The sequence below is a fragment of the Trachurus trachurus genome (genome assembly GCF_905171665.1).
Source record: "Trachurus trachurus genome assembly, chromosome: 14".
Taxonomy (NCBI): Eukaryota; Metazoa; Chordata; class Actinopteri; order Carangiformes; family Carangidae; genus Trachurus; species Trachurus trachurus.
In genome coordinates, this window is record NC_139903.1 from 12,608,151 (window position 1) to 12,624,396 (window position 16,246).

A 16,246-nucleotide genomic window follows, 5' to 3' on the forward strand; every position below is an offset into this window, starting at 1 on the left:
AATTGAACAGGCCAGCCTGCTCTCAATGAGATAAAGTGCCTTGGATTTGTGTTTTTTTTTTTTTTTTTTGCTGTTGTTATTGTTTTAATGTATTTATTTTCTGTTATATAAAGCCTTGTAGATTTTATTTATGAAAATTGATGCCACGTCACGTGATGTGGGGAGAAAAAAACCGACCAGACACGCGCCAACAAGCTGTAACGTGGCCACTGCTGGGATTTCACTTCCGCTAAGAGGCCGTGGTCCAGACTGTACGGGTCCAGCACGGGATTCAATCATGTTTTACTAAAGCAGCACTGAAACATCAGTCCCAGACCAGACACCTGATGCCACAGTCTCTGTCTCACTACAAACTTTTCTAATGTTACAATCTGCCCTGGCCAGACTGACAAACGCTCAGTTTGTCCTGTGTGAGAGTTTGGACTAACTTCATCCTACCTGTTGTGAGCTGTGCTCCGCTCCTCACCTGGCGGCTGTAGCTGCTGGAATCCTCCTCTTGTCTTTCACCGCTGGCAACGTGGATTAATCAATCAGCTTTGTGTGGACTCTGCTCGCCTGAACTGCCCTGTCCTCCATTTTCTTAGACGACCAAAGTCCAATACACAGCTGCCGAGTTCCTGCAACTTCGCTTGCACAACTCCGGATGTAAAGTTGACCACAGCCTGTTAGCCAAGTCGGCTAACGTCACCGTCAAACAACCCCAACAACGTCAACATCCGCTCCCTTACAAGCATGGGCCCTCTTCTCCATAACATCCTGACAGACCGTAAGTTGTTTTTTTGTGTGTGTGTGTTTGAAACGTGGGAACTATAATGACTTGCCACAGCTGAATGAATTTACTCTGCTTGGGTTTGTTTACATCTGTCAACGCCGTGTCTGTGGCACATGAGGAAGTCTCGCGATAATTCAGCGCGGGCAAAATGTGATCTTTGCAGTAGCCTACATGGTTGAAGGTGTTTCTGAAAATAGATGAATAGAAACTCTACACCTTTGCTTGTCTGTCATGAGGAGGCCTGTCTGCATCATGGGCACAAGTTGCTGGTTTTATAGCCTACTGTAGCCTACTGGTTTTTATGTGAACTTTGTGATTGATTTTAGGTTGACCTTTGTTCAATTTTGTGACTTATTTTTTACCTGTTTGACTTTCTGTTGGGTATTGCAATGTTCAAGCACATTACTCAATTTAATACTGAAAAACCTTTCATATTCTGAATTTCCATGTGACACAGGGCTCTGGCTATAGTTTGCATTGCCTTGGTTGTTTACTGCCACGGGTTGCCCCATGGTCCTATTGAAGGCCCAGACAGGTTTGCCACTGAATTAATGAATTAAATAATGTTATCATTATAATTATCATTATTATTGTGTAGTCACAGCACAAACATTGTGTGTGTGTGTGTGTGTGTGTGTGTGTGTGTGTGTGTGTGTGTGTGTGTGTGTGTGTGTGTGTGTGTGTGTGTGTGTGTGTGTGTGTGTTTCAGATGATAGGCTTCCCATTTTAAGTGCGACAAACTGCAGCAAGACCACTGCTCAACCTAGAGTCTCTGCTAAGGTGCTGGAAACATAAGGGTCCGAAAGGAAAGAAAGGATTTTCGCACACTTAAATCTGTGCAAGTGCTTTGAATGCTATGATCCAAAAATACTGGGTGTATTGTGAAATATGATGTTTAAAATAAAAAGGAGGAAGATACTTTTCAACAACAAGCTGCTTCCAATCGGGCCAGTACATAGCAGGTGAACATTAAGCAGATTTCAGTCTTGACAATCTGGATCAGATATGAAAATCATAACAAATTATTATACATATGGTGATAACTGTCCACAAACACCGTGTAGATATGTAAGTATGTAACTGAGTGTTTCCATTTGAGTATAGCCTACTGCCACTGTTTTTGATCAGCTAAGGTGTTTATGAAACTCCATACTGTCAAACAGTGTGCAGGTCTGAAGATGCATCTTTATGTCCTGCGGTGACATTTTGGATCCGTCAAAAGTGCCTTAATGTCTTAATAAATCACTGTCTTTATATCTAGGCTATAGGCCCTATGTTTATATAAAGAAAGAAACTGAATTCATACTTGAATGCACAGGGTCTATATTCCGCCCAAAAACCATTAACAATAACAATGATGACTATGTGTTTTATTTTACAGTCAACAGTTCTAAACATAAACCTAAAAAAACAATCTTGTAAAGCTGCTCCTGCTGCTGCACTGCATGAAACATTTTGGTACAAAAAAAATTATATTTCAGTCTCTTGGATGTTTGTTGTTGTTTTTTTAATCCTTAGAGAATTAGAAGAACTGAACACTTAAAAAACAGATGCTTCTCACAACTAAAGGTGCAGGATCCATGCTGTGCTTTCATTTGGCAACAGTTTATTAGTATTTTTTTGCCTTTTTCTTTTTTTAATGAGGACATAATACAAACTAGCACAGTGAGCCACAGTGAACCACATAGATAAAACAGCTACAAAAGTTTGGTCTGTTTGCATTAAATGGTTTGTCCATCTGAATCAAGAGGTTTGAGCTGAAATTTGAAACCCCTGAATACTGGAGCTTTAAGTAAACAACTGACTGTTCTGTACAATTGTCCATTATTATATAGGCTATATATTTATATATAGACTCATTCGAGTCAAATCATTTTCTATTACATATAAAATTTCAGATTTATAAAGATAATCCTTTTGAAGGCAAACATGTGTTGACAATCAAATAAATAAAGGACATGCTTGGCAGAGAAAAAAAAATAGACCAAAAAGGATGCTTCCACAGTCCTGAGAGAGGTTTTTGGTCAAATGTATTAAACATCACAATCATAACTTGTTATTAAATGATAAAAAAAAAATATTTTATTATATGTGAACTTGTGGAGAGGGGTGTGTAAGACACTGAAATTGTGTGATTCTAAAAAATGCTGTTAAGCATCTTCACATTAAAATTTCATTTCAAATACTGAATGGTGCAGAAATTCTCTTACAAAAAACAAAACAAAGCAAGTAAACAAAAAAAAAACAAAAAAAAACACCTCCAGCCTATAAATGTATTTGTTTATTGCTTGATCAGTGTGGCCCAGCATTATGAATATATTAATGAGACAAATTCACATGGATTTCTTTAAAACAATCTATTGATTGGCTAGTCAATAAACTATTATACAGACATACAAATATAGAGATTTATAAATAGTTAAATAGAGCTTAACAGAAATGCAAATAAATAAATGAATAAATAGATCAATAAATAAATGAATAAATAAAATAAATAAATAAATAGCACTGATTTGCCTTCAAAATCCAGGTGTGCCTTGTGGTCCAGTTTGAGCAGGATTACCACACAGTGCCTTCGCTCATTTCCGAGGAGGGCTGTGACAGCTGGTTGGTGTATCCATTGTCACTGAGGGACACGGTGGTGTAGGGTGTGCTGGGGCCACACATCTCGCTGGAGATGCTGTGCATTGAGCCCGGCCCACTGGGCTCAGGGCTGGGCGAGTCCACGGGATGATGATGAGACATTGTGTCAGAGAAGCACTGCACCTCTCCCGGGCAGTGGTGGCCCGGATGGTGGTGGTCTATGCCTCCTAATGGGGTGCCAGCAGGGACGGAGGAGGGCACAAAGCCCAAGTCTGCTGGAGTCTGAGCCTGGGACGACGGTGGGCCTTGGAAGTACTCGTAATTCCCTCCTGAGCCGTAGTATTCAGCAGGATAATCTGTATTCATGGGAATGTCTGGATTAGTGTGAGGTCTATATCTGAGTTTAATTCAAACAAAAAGGTACAAACTATATGTGTAGCCTATATGAACTGAACTGTAACACATTTCTAGATAAATTATTAGAGAAAAACGCCCTCAACACTAGACGAAAACAGCTGCACATTCGCTTCCATAAAGAGCCTGTTCATAAAAAAAAAAAAAAAAAAAACGTATTCCATGCAACCCTGCCAGTCGTTGATCCTTAATCTTAAACGCAGCTCACCTCCATAATATGAAAAGTGTCCGAGCTCTCCTGGCTCCAGCCTCTCTCCCAGCGCCCTCATCCTCCTCGGGCTGCGGAAAAACACGTGTCTCCGTGCGCTCAGCGCGCTCAGCTGCTTCATGCGTCTCTCCTTAGACCTCCGGTTCTGGAACCACACCTGAAGGAAGGACACAGGTGGAGACAACAGGGCCGGTATTAGACACAGACACAGGATGAGCACCATAGAGACACGACCACGAAAAGCAGAGTGTTCACACACTGAGTGAGATTTGTATTCGATGGCATCTACTGGACATCTAACAGACATTTAGGTCAAGTTCATCATTTTAATGTGTGGATTAATTAAAAAATATTGATGAATTTAAAAAAAATACTAGAATAAGTAAACGCGTAAAAAGCAAAACATTGGGAATATGAACTGATGCCTCAGCATGTAACACAACCTCAATTTTTAAAGCATAAAACAATTCATCCGTCCAAGAGAGTGTGTCATTTGAGCTTCTTCATAAGATACTCGTGCTCCTCTGTGCTAAGTGAGTCTTGCTTTTAACGACTGGATGAGCGCAATGGGAATAAAGATTATAGGCTGAAAAAGAAAAACCCAATTTGAAAAGAAAAAGAAAAAAATAGCAGCGCATTAAGGATGAATCCCCTTAGGGTGTCTAATAAGGCCTGGAGTCTGTTGTTTAGGCTACTGCTGTCCATCAGAGCTTGTTTGAGGTTTTGTGTTTAATTCCAGCTCCTGATTGTGAAACCTGTGAGAAGTGAGGTGTTGTCCGGATAATGAGGTAAACCTAGCTCCTAAATACTCTTTGGATTCCAATTTGTTTCTCCCATTTTCATCCCCTTTCCCCCTGGTTCTTATTACCTGGATGACTCTCATGTTGAGGCCGGTCTCCCTCGAAAGCTGCTCCCTGATGTGCCTGGTGGGTTTCGGTGTGGCGGCGAACGCAGCCTTCAGGGTCTCCAGCTGTTTGGCTTTTATCGTGGTCCGAGGCCCGCGCCGCTTCCCGACGGCTCCCTGCTCGTCGTTCTCGTTGTTGCCCCCGTCCTTATCTGATAAATGTCCCGTTTCTGAATCTTTCCCGTCGTCCTGTGGGTCCTGGGAGTCCGGAGACAGACTCGGCTCGCTGCATGTGGTGACTGTCATGACAATAAAAAAAACTCTCAGGACTGTAGACTACACATTTAGAGGATCTGAGATTCTAAATCACACCTACGAAACTCTATAGAAATACACTTTTTCTTTTTCTTTTTTTTTAACAGTAGGTCATTAAAACAGAGATACATTTACAATATTTCAGAAATAATATTGCTTAACAATCAAATAGGCTAGCATCAAAATAAGACATATTAGACAATTTAAATAGCATAAATATTTTGCCAGCAGAAATACAATACATTTTAAACAACATTGTTTGCTTTTTGTTTATTAACACTCATTATTTATAGCCTAAAATATAAAAATAATAATAACAAAAAACAGCATGGTGCCTGTAAGTAATCACCAGAGAGGAGGATGGTGTCTTTGCCGTTGTTGTTTTGATAGTCATCTTTACAGACAAACTTGAACTCGTCCAGGATGTAGAGCTCCTCTCCCGTGGACAGCTGCTTGTTACACATCACACAGGTGAAACAGTTCAGGTGAAAGACTTTGCTCTTGGCTCTGCGGACCAGGTCGCTGGGTAAAATCCCCTCAGCGCAGCCGCCACACTTGGTCCCAAACCTCCTGTTGGAGAGGGACAGAAAGAGTCAGAGGGAAAGTTTCACTGTAGATAGATGATGCATCACATAATGTAGCCTAGTGAGTCCATTCCTGATGGTTTAATAATAACAGTCAACACGTCTATAGTCAGCACTGACTTGACTTTAGGCTTCAGGCTAATGGCCCACAACGACATGGGGCTGTTAATAACTGTGCACTTCATCTTACACTCGGCGTTCAATTAAAACCATATTAAGTCAAATATAATTGCATAGGTCATGAAAAAATAATAGAATGTACATTAGGTTCAAATCATGCATGTTAACATTTTCATTTTCCAAATAAAAAGAAAAAACGACAGCCACATGGCAGCTGATAGGTGACAGTGAAGATGTTTGCTTGGAGGTCCAGAATTTTTATTCTATTTATTTATTTATTTTTAATAAATGTCAGTATAAATACAATTTGGCGAAAGTTTTCTTTTTCTTTTCTTTTTTTTCATTTAAAAATGAAAAAGAAAATGTGGTGCTTACCTAAAGAAGTCATTCTTACAGTACAGCCTCCCCTCTCGTGAAAAGCACTTCTCTGTCAAACTGCACTTGCAGTCGCAGCACTTGACACATTTGATGTGCCACGGTCTGTCCAAAACTTTGAGCAAGAACCTATCCAGAATAGGCTTCTCGCAGCCTTCACACTCAAGCATTGTCTGGAGTTTATAGGCTACTCCCCTGTCCAGTTGCGTGAGATCAACACTCTGCGTCTCTCTCCAACGTGGTGTCGGTGTGTGTGGACCTGCTTTTTGGGTACGATCCAGGAAATCCACTGTATCCAAACTAATCTCAGTAATTACATCACCATCCGCGAGGGCGCACGCAGCTCTTCTGTTCCACAGCGCAACAATCCACATGTGTGTAACGGCTCCAAACGAAAGGTCAGCTGTGGAGAAAAACTATCAGGCTGCATTTTCTGGAACAAAATGACACGCTGGAGATCATAGCAGGCCCATCAGTATGATCCGAGGTGACCGATTTTATGTGGAAGTAGCCCACAGAAAAAGAAAAAAAAGAACAACAAGACTGCCCATAAACGGCGATGACATCAACTCAGTGTTGTGCAATATATCCTGAGTGGTGTCTAAAGTAGAGGACAAATAACGATGATGCGCTCTCAGCGCGCTCAGCCTCATCATTTGTGTCCCCTCAACACTGCGATGAGCTCTCAGTCTGAGAGGAGCGTTGGAAATGAGCGCACCTCTTAGAGCTCAGCCTATTGCCTGGGAAGAAACCTGTGACGTCAGACCCAGGAAAAACCTATAAGAGGTCTGTTAATTTCACTCTACTGCATAGGTTGTATGGAATAAAATAGAATAAGATAAAATAAAATAAAAAATCCGAATTTGTTTTATGATGCAAAGTCAAGATGGACTCAAAAGCTGCAGGCTGTTGTGCAGCCTATAAACTTTTAATTCATTATGAAAAAAATGTTTTTCCTTGCACAAAACGACAAACTTCCACCACTAAACTGATAAAAAAAACAAAACAAAAAAACGAGTGGGTATAACGTTTGGTTTTTCCATTTATAATAACTTTTTAGTATCAGTGAAACAGTCTTTATCTCTAGAATAACCCACTGAGGGTCAATGATGATCTCGTGTGAATAAATACATTGTTGCTTATATGGAGCAGGCTGGACTGTGAGGACTGCATCTGTAGTAGATGACAAATTATCAGCATGTGTGAGAGGACAGATGAACGCGCCGAGCAGTGGGTTTTCACACAGACTAATGTTGTGGCCCACCATTTTTCTTCATTTCGTCTGAAAGGACAAGGATCACTAATGGTTATAATCTCTGGCGATTGGCTGTTTCTTAGAGATGTTATCGCGCCGTGTTGGTGCACTGGGGACGGAGATAGCGCGTTTCCCACACTGGCTCCCAGCTCTGTCAGTCCCTGATACAAAAAAACTAAGCTCCCGATATCATTGAATTCAACTTCAGTGAGGGAGATATGATTGTCCTTGTTTGTGTTTGATTTTTTTTCGTACAAGCTCAAAGAAGCAAAATTAACATCAGCACCCAAACCATGCACCCTCACTGCTCAATGACCACAGCTGATCTCCATAGGAAAAAGACAGATCCATCTGTTTTGTATTCATTCTTAAAAAAACAAAACAGGAACTGCTTCCATGGATCTACCAATACCAATACCTTAAAACCAATCGAGAAAATCGATCAAACAAGCAAAATATGGAGGAAGGATAAGGGGTTATTGATTCATTTATAGGCTATAGGCTATATGTCCCACCTAAACAGTTTCCTGAATCTAAGAAATTTGTTATTGAAAATAGCTACACGTATGTCAAAGAAATTAAATAACCACATTATAGGAACATGAATAATAATCTTGATTCCCAGCATCCCAGTTTATATTGCATGGCTTTCATTCAAAAAAACAGTTTGTCAATTCAGCAGAGTGAAAGTGATTCATGGGGTTAGTTTGTATAGCTCAAAATCAAGAGCTTTTTCTGCTTAAAAAATTAAGCTTGTTATGCATATACATTATAATGAGTTGATAACTTAATTTGATAAGTTGGTCTAAATGAAAATAAATAAAATTGTCGTAGCTCAATAATACATGAATTTTGAACAGATATTTCTGCCTTAACTTAACATAGAGGTGTATTCAGTTAGCACAACTTAAAAATCTGTGTCTGTATTTTGTTAGAAGTTGAGTACAGGCTAACTGCTAGTACATGTTTAGTGCGAACCATGCGGCATGCCTGTTGGAAGCACAGGATTGGAAAGACACCAGTGACCAGAGCACAGAGTTGGAGACACCCATTTGCAAACTTTACAGCTTGGTGAGTACAATCTTGACTCGTTTTATTCACAACAGCTATCAGTACAGTTAGTAGGCTACAATAAATCGTTTTTCACCACTAGATGCTGTTTCTCTGTCAGCAGTTGTCAAACAAATATTGTTGAGATGCCACAGGACTAGTTATAAGCTAGTTGTTAGAATAGCATGAGTGTGCACTGCCATTTCTTTGCAGTAGTTTGTGTGCAAATTGTATAAATTAGCATGTTGTACTTATTTGTGCCTTTTCTTTTTATTTAGATAAACCAAGAATTAAGACAGATCACCACTGTCAGCCTGCCCTGGAGTCAACATTCATGGGAAAATCAGACTCAAGAGTATGACTGTCAAAATGTGTTCAAAAGATTGTTTTAAAGGGCTATTTTATATTGTAAGTTTCCTAATTTATTGTATGCTGTGTTCAAAAGACTGTTTTAAAGGGATATTTTATATTGTAAGTTTCTTAATTTATTTTATGAATGCTACTTTTTTTTATATATATCATATACACTCAGTCCTGTTGCTGTAGAGTGAGATGCTGACTTGTCTTTGAATAAACAGTTAGATCAAACTGAAAGTTCAATGTGTGATATATTCTGACTTAGATAAATAAGTTCTTACTACTAAAAGAAATTGAGGTAACAATTTCCATGGACATTTCTGAGTAGAATGAAATGAAAATAAATAAGTTAGAATAACTACAAGGGGTAATTTTAACACAATTAAAATTAAGTTGATTTGACTTATATAAGCTTGTAGAGGACAAGGGAAATCATGTTGCCTGTACTTAAGTAATTAAGTTGGCCTAACTAGAGAAGTCTTGTGGCATGTACTTAATACTAGCTAAGTTGAAATAACTTAAAAATATCCATGGAAATTGTTACCTCAATTTTTTTTACGTTGAGCCAGCACATCATTTGTTAGAGTGTAGTCTATACGGTTTTAATAACCCTTGGCTCAAATCTTCAAATCATTTTACTGGAAACAAATTACTGTGAAAGCTCACAATTCCCACTGAACACATTTTTTTCTTTTTCTTTTTTTTTCTTGAAAAACTGCCAGTTTAACTTGACAGGATACCTCCACAATAAACTCATGCTTTTTAAAAATGAATTAAATGGCATGAAATCGTAAGCAGAAATCTTCAAGAGAACAATTTAAGCTGAAGCTGAATTTTTGATTCACCTGTCAGTTACAATTGCCACACTTGGGTAAAAGCTGGTCACACTGCTAGTGTGAATGCACTGAAGGCCACTGCGTTTGCAGTCTTTGTCCATATCCAGCAGGGAGACAACGAGCTAAAAACAAAGATCAAGTCAGTGGAGGTATGGCAGTGTTGTCGTATGTGAGCAGTGAATGTGATGCTCTCAGGTTCAGACCTCAGACTACCACTAATAATAATTGGAGTAAACGCTTAAGACTCCTCATACAATCACTCTATTTCTTAATTTTGGTCTCAGACGGCTAAATGTAACAGTGGGTGACGATGAAAAGACCAGAGGGGAATGTAATTATCTCTGTGGTGCACTAAGTGCGAATTGTGTGGCTAAGTGTCTCCTCCTGGGTTTGTGTTTCTCCATGAGAGGTGTTGATTAGAGCCTGGCCCAGTGAGCTGGCCCCCAGCACCACTCCAACACACAAGAGGTCTCTATGCAGCACTGGAATCTGGCAGGGTGCACACTGTTTGTTTTGGAATGAAAAAAGCGTGTCATTAGTATTTGTTAATTGCAGCTAATTGGCCCTAACGAGATGAGCAAGGCCACCCACTGGGGAATATTCATACAAATAAATTGTGGAAAACAAAATTAATTACTTGATGCTAATTAAAGTAAATTAAAACTGATTAGGTAGCAGTGGAATGGGAAAGTTACAGACAGGAGGAGAACACCTTGTAACACACAATATGGCAGGATAAATACATGAGGCTGCTCACCAGCTCCCTGCTGCAAAACACTGTCTCCACCGTCCAATCAAAATCCCACCTAATAACAGTGATTACATAATAACTGCCTCAAGACCAGAATGAGGTCTTGGCAAAAGTTCAATCAAGGAGGCTCATTAAAGACACAGTTTGCTCCCAGTTTTACTTCCTTTAACCGTTTGGTGTAATGTGACCTGTGTTGACCTTTCACTGGGCAGTTGAAGAAAAAAATTTCAAATGGCTTCATACTATGAAGTTAGTGGCAGAAACATTTTTCCTTTGCGTGTGGTCTGTGTATGGTATTTTCAGTAAGCATCATACATATCATATCATCATATCAAACATTGTTTAGGTTTAGAGGTCTACAACAATCACTTCAGAAAAATATTTTCTGATTATAATTGCATATTTGTGCAAGTTATTTTCTTTAAATGCATTTAGTGCTTTGATTATAGGTGAAGAGTGTGTAATATGGTAATGAGTGAACAAAGCCAAATCTAAGCACAAGCTGTGTGCATTGGCAAACCTCACTGGTTTACCAGGGGTGGTCAATTCTGCCTGAATGTCATATCCACACTGAAATGTAACTCCTCTGTTTTTTTTAATACCCCAGTTGAATACTGTAACATAATGCGACAATGTCATAATGACAGGATTTTGACTGTTTTGTTTGACAACTTAAGTTTGTAGTCAAACGGTCAGCTGATGAGCTAAAACAGCACCACTGTTAAACACACTTAAAAAATCGTTTCCTGGCAAAGGGACGCACCACCTGCAGCTTCATCGCTCGCAGCCAACTGACCTCACAGCCTTCATATTCTCCAGAGCTGAGAACTGAAATGGCTCAGTGTGACATCTTCAGCTCTCGGCATACAACACGCAGCTACAGTGTTTGGACAGCCTGTGCTTGAGTGCATTAGCATAATGCAGGCAACACCAAAAAATGCAATGGGGGCTGTCATATAATATGGGCTTAAGGAAAACAATTCTTCCCGTCTAATTTGATTACTTCCTATTTGCCAAATGCAAAGAAAATGTGGATATGACTCTGTTTAGGTAACAAAATGGGCATTCTGCTGAACAGGTGGCTCCTCCACACACACACACACACACACACACACACACACACACACACACACACACACACACACACACACACACACTACTGGATCAGTAAAACCCATCAATGCAGGTTGACAGCCACAGAGAGCAGAGTAATCCACAGTGACCACCTCTACACCGACCTGCCAGGTCACATCAGGGATTTTTGTCTCATGCAGACACGCAGCTTCATCAGTCTAACACCTATGAATTGATATCACCGATGGTTTCCACTGGCTCTGTCATCTTTACAGCAGCCGTGGTGACACAGGGGGAGTGGAGATGGAACAGCTTAGTGTGAAATTATATCCTAAAGCCTCCCAGAGAGAGCAGTCTATATTAAGTTAATGTAAAAACTCCCGTGTGTATAATCAAACAGCTACTGTGAATAGAGCGAAATCAATCCTGTATCAAAAAACTGTTCTGGAATTATTAGTCAAAGCCGTGCTGAGGCGGTAAGATGGTCATTGCATCCACCGTACTTGATTTTTGGAGAGCTGAAATGAGAGCAGCGAGTGGCGGAGTTCAAGCAGTGTCACATTGTCTGCATGAGTGAGTACGTGTGTGAGGAAGAGGAGATGCACGGAGAGGGAAACCCACCCCACACGAGGGAGGAGAGAAAGACAGAAAGAGAGAGAGAGAGAGAGTGATCTGCCTGAGGGGCCGTTCAGCGAGAGGCCCCCAAGGGACGGAGAGCCCACGGCCGCGGTGATGATGGTGATTGATGCAGGCACAATTCAGACACCCCAGACGCTGCAGCAAATTAAAAGGCTATTTTGTAAAGTTGTAAAGGAGTTGAATGGCAGAGGGGAGCGATGAGCCACCCACCCCCTTTGGCCCCTCTGCTCTGTCACACCATCAACTTCTGTTTAGTTTCCTCGGTGTCATCAGGCCCCTTAGGGAAGAGAGCTATTACAAGCCTTTCATGCTCACCCGTACTGGATGCACCACCGATGTTGTGTGTGTGAGTGTGAAGAAGGTGGGTAAATATGGATCCACGCTAAAGGGAGAGCGTGTTGAGATATCTATGAGCCAGGAGATGAAAGGCAACAAGCAGATATTGATTTTTCTTTTGATTATTCTTTTTTTTTTCAAAGTCTCAGCTGAAATGTGTAAAGAGAGCAGCGTTTCCCTTCTCTTCTGTGCGTTACTTCCTTTTCCGTACATGATTTACAAATCATTTATCCTCAAGTTGAATTTAATTGACCTGGCTGACCTGAGGATGCTCCTATTGTCGTGTATGTGTGTGTGTGTGTGTGTGTCTTGCCTGGGAGCGACGAGTGTGCGGACAGAAGATAGAGAGACAGTCTGCGGCGGGCTATAGGCAGAGCAGCCTTCGGGGAGGACGACTCACATGCCAGAGGTCAAACCAGTGTCAAGTGGGGAGTGAGCCCAGCTGAGCTGCCTCGGCCCACTGCATTGTTACTCATCAATGCAGCTGCTGTCAGTTATCAGGAGTGGGCCGGGGGTGGGGGTGCAGGCGGCCTGTGTTGATAGAAAGGAGCGTGCTTGTGTGTATGTTTGGGGGGAAGTGGAGGGACAAGGGACGGGGGGTTTGTTGGAGCTTGGGGGCATATGGTCCTCTTACCCGAGCAAAGGGGCTCTTTTCCATGCAACACATGCCAAGTATCTCATAAGCAGGTCACCTGCCTCACATCTCAATGCTCAGCTTATTTATGGAGTCCAGATAATGAAACCCTTTTAAAATCTACAATTCAGAATAAAACCTGAGATAAAGATAAAGATAAGATAAGAAGACTTTGTTAGAGCCATTTTGTATATTGCAGATAAGGTGATAAATAATTTAGATTTGTTGTATTTATCCTGATTTCATATATTGAGGTTATAAGAATGCCTATTAATTAATAATAACTGCACTCTTCTTATAGGCTGAGATGTGTGTAACGTGATGTACGTACTTTGGTTTAGTTGTGACTATGGAGACGAGGAGGGCACGCTAGTTTTTGACCGTGCTCATGATTATTTTTCGGATTGCTGCACAGTTTTTATTTAGTTGTAACTTATAGAAAGGTTTCAATAAACCCTTGAAATGAAGAACTGTGGAGTTTTGTGGCTTAAGACACATGTCAACTACATTCTCACGCTCCATAGTTTTAGTGTGCGTTTAAAAAGTAAAAAGAGACGGAGCCACACTAACAGACTTTATCGTCCAATGGTTAAAAAACACAGTGGAAATTTGCCTTTGGCCCCTCGACAACTGGATGCAACCAGCACAAAAACAACTAAACAAACACATGCAATACAACACAATATCACAGATTGAGACAACAGCAGCAGTTTTAATTGGCTCAGAGATCATTTAAAGATAGTCTTGTTCAGGAGATAAAACCAATAGATGTTATACTATAATACTGACGATAGTAGGAGAAAACTTGAATTCATTTCTAAATATATTGTTGATGCGGAAGACAAATAAGAGAGACAGAATGTTTTGCTCCCTCTTGTTGCTGTCTGATTATTATGATCTCCTGTGTGGCTGCTGTGATCTCAGTCAGGGGTGATGTGTCTCAGGCTGGAGTGTAGAGGCTTGAGGCACTCAGACATCGCAGCTCTGGGTGAGGCATCCTATAATCAGGCCTACTGCAGTAGGGTCACGACTCTTACTGAAATGGTTTGACGGGCCCATAGCAGTTTATCACCTGCTCCCACTCTGCCCGGCCACATCCGCTGAATACTGACAACAAGGAGCCCCACACTGTATGAATCGATCTGTGCTTACACAGATACGTCCCACTAAGAGGTCACCATGGCTGGTTAATATGTACACTGGCGAGTCAATACGGAAATATTAGCCAAACAGCTTAACAGAGAGAGAGAGAAAGAGAGAGAGAGAGGGGAGCGGAGGAGACGGCCTGAATGAAAGGATGCATGCATGCATGTGTCAGACATCGCAGTCTGCTTCCCCCGGTGCATCTGTCAGCCTCTGATCTCTGAGTCGTATGCACACAGGGAAAGACAGAGATGCTGCATTAGAATAAGAGTGGACTGCAGGAGTGCCGCAGACAGGCTGTGTCCTGATGCTGCCGCCCACCCTTGTCTTTTCAGCTGGGCCCTCTCATGCTCACACCCTTTCATTCCAGCAGCTCTTTGGGACCGTGCTCGTCCCAATGCACTAAACAGATGGGTGTCTCACAAAGGAGTCCGGCTTCTTGGCAAGCTGGTGTCCTACATGGCTGATTACACCTAAATACCGAACCCAGAATTGATACAGTGGCTCATGGTCACGTTGTGTAATGGGGTTTGCAGCGCAGACAGATACACACACACAAACACACACAAAAAAAAGATAACGCAGCTTTGAACCTGTTTGTATTCATGGCAAAAAAAAATAAAAGATACTGTTATGTGGGGATTTGATAGCTGCTGGAAAACGTACAATATGATCTGCATGATAGAATCTAACATGTTCATGTTTTGCTTATATCGATAGTACGTTCACTGTGTAATCTCTGTTTGTACTTTAGTGGATCTCTTTTGTGTCAGGAACACTTGAGTTTCAGTCACCCAGGACTGCAGTAGTTTAGGAAACAGAGCATGTATTGACTAAATACAGGTAAAATGACATTTCAGAGTGACAGATGACAGCTCCTTAATAACTAATCAAATCATCAGCCACTCAGTCAAATCATCACAAAGTCATTAGTAAACCATTGTCCCTTCTTTGTGCTAAAGTCATTCAATATTTTACTACTCTTAATGCTATGCCTGCCACATTTATTTTATGGATTAAAAATAATCCATTCATTGTAAATTGACAGTTTATTTTAGATATATCTGTAGATCTAAGTTATATGTTGTTTGATATATACAGTATATTGCATTAAAGCCCATGGTGCATAGGAACAAACACATAGAAGTGACTCTTCAACAAGGGGCTCAGAGATGCTTTCTTCTCAAATCCACTGTTTCTGTCTCACTGATAGAAGTGTTGTCTCTCTGTGTGTAGGTGTGTGTGGGTGTATGCACAAACACATCCATATGTTGTCCATTCACTTTTGAGGCTGCAACAAGTCCTCCTCGGTCAACCATGTGGTGAACCCTACTCTTTTTTTGGTTTTTGTTTTACAGGAGGACAGTCTTGAGGCAGTGCATGTGCATATAAGATAGAGAGAAACAGAAAGAGGGGAGTGAGTACATGCCTGTAGCCAGGCTATCCACATTTTTCATCAACCTAAAAAACAAAAAACAGAAAGAAAAAAAAATCAAACCGTGCTCCTTATCAGCAGCTGTGTCCTTTCCTTCCTCTCAGACTACCCTCCCTTCCCTGTCTGGCCTCCCAGATATGCTAATTGCTATGTAAGAATATCCTGTTGGATAATTACCATACATTACCCCGTGCTCATCTCCGGATTAATTCTCATGTGCATAATCGCATTTGGTCCTCTTTTCTAGCCCAGTGTTAAAGGTGAAACGTGGGTAAATACAATTTAGACTTTTCAAACATCATGGTATGGAATGTGTTACCAGGATATTCCTCCAGGATATTGTCTGCAGACTGCGATGGCTGAATGAAGAGGATTATCTCCTCTGTCATAAACTGTCCAGGCTGCTGAATCTTAGAGGGCTGTAATACCACCGAAGGCTATTTTCACTAGTGGATATCTGAGCATTATCCATTGTTACTTGATGGTTTTATATTTGTTTCTGTATTCGTGTTTTTGTATTG

The 16,246-nt window shown here is 40.9% G+C and overlaps 1 protein-coding gene across 1 annotated transcript; it reads right to left on the minus strand.

The window, feature by feature from the left end:
- Positions 1-3,331: 3,331 nt before the first annotated feature.
- On the minus strand, positions 3,332-6,385 carry LOC310996635 (LIM/homeobox protein Lhx1-like; the record flags this gene model as incomplete). The annotated part of the gene is made up of 5 exons (XM_083986067.1): positions 3,332-3,711; positions 3,978-4,134; positions 4,846-5,120; positions 5,486-5,706; positions 6,216-6,385. The coding sequence occupies 5 exons, from the start codon at positions 6,383-6,385 to the stop codon at positions 3,332-3,334; spliced, it is 1,203 nt and encodes a 400-aa protein (XP_083842193.1).
- Positions 6,386-16,246: the final 9,861 nt, after the last annotated feature.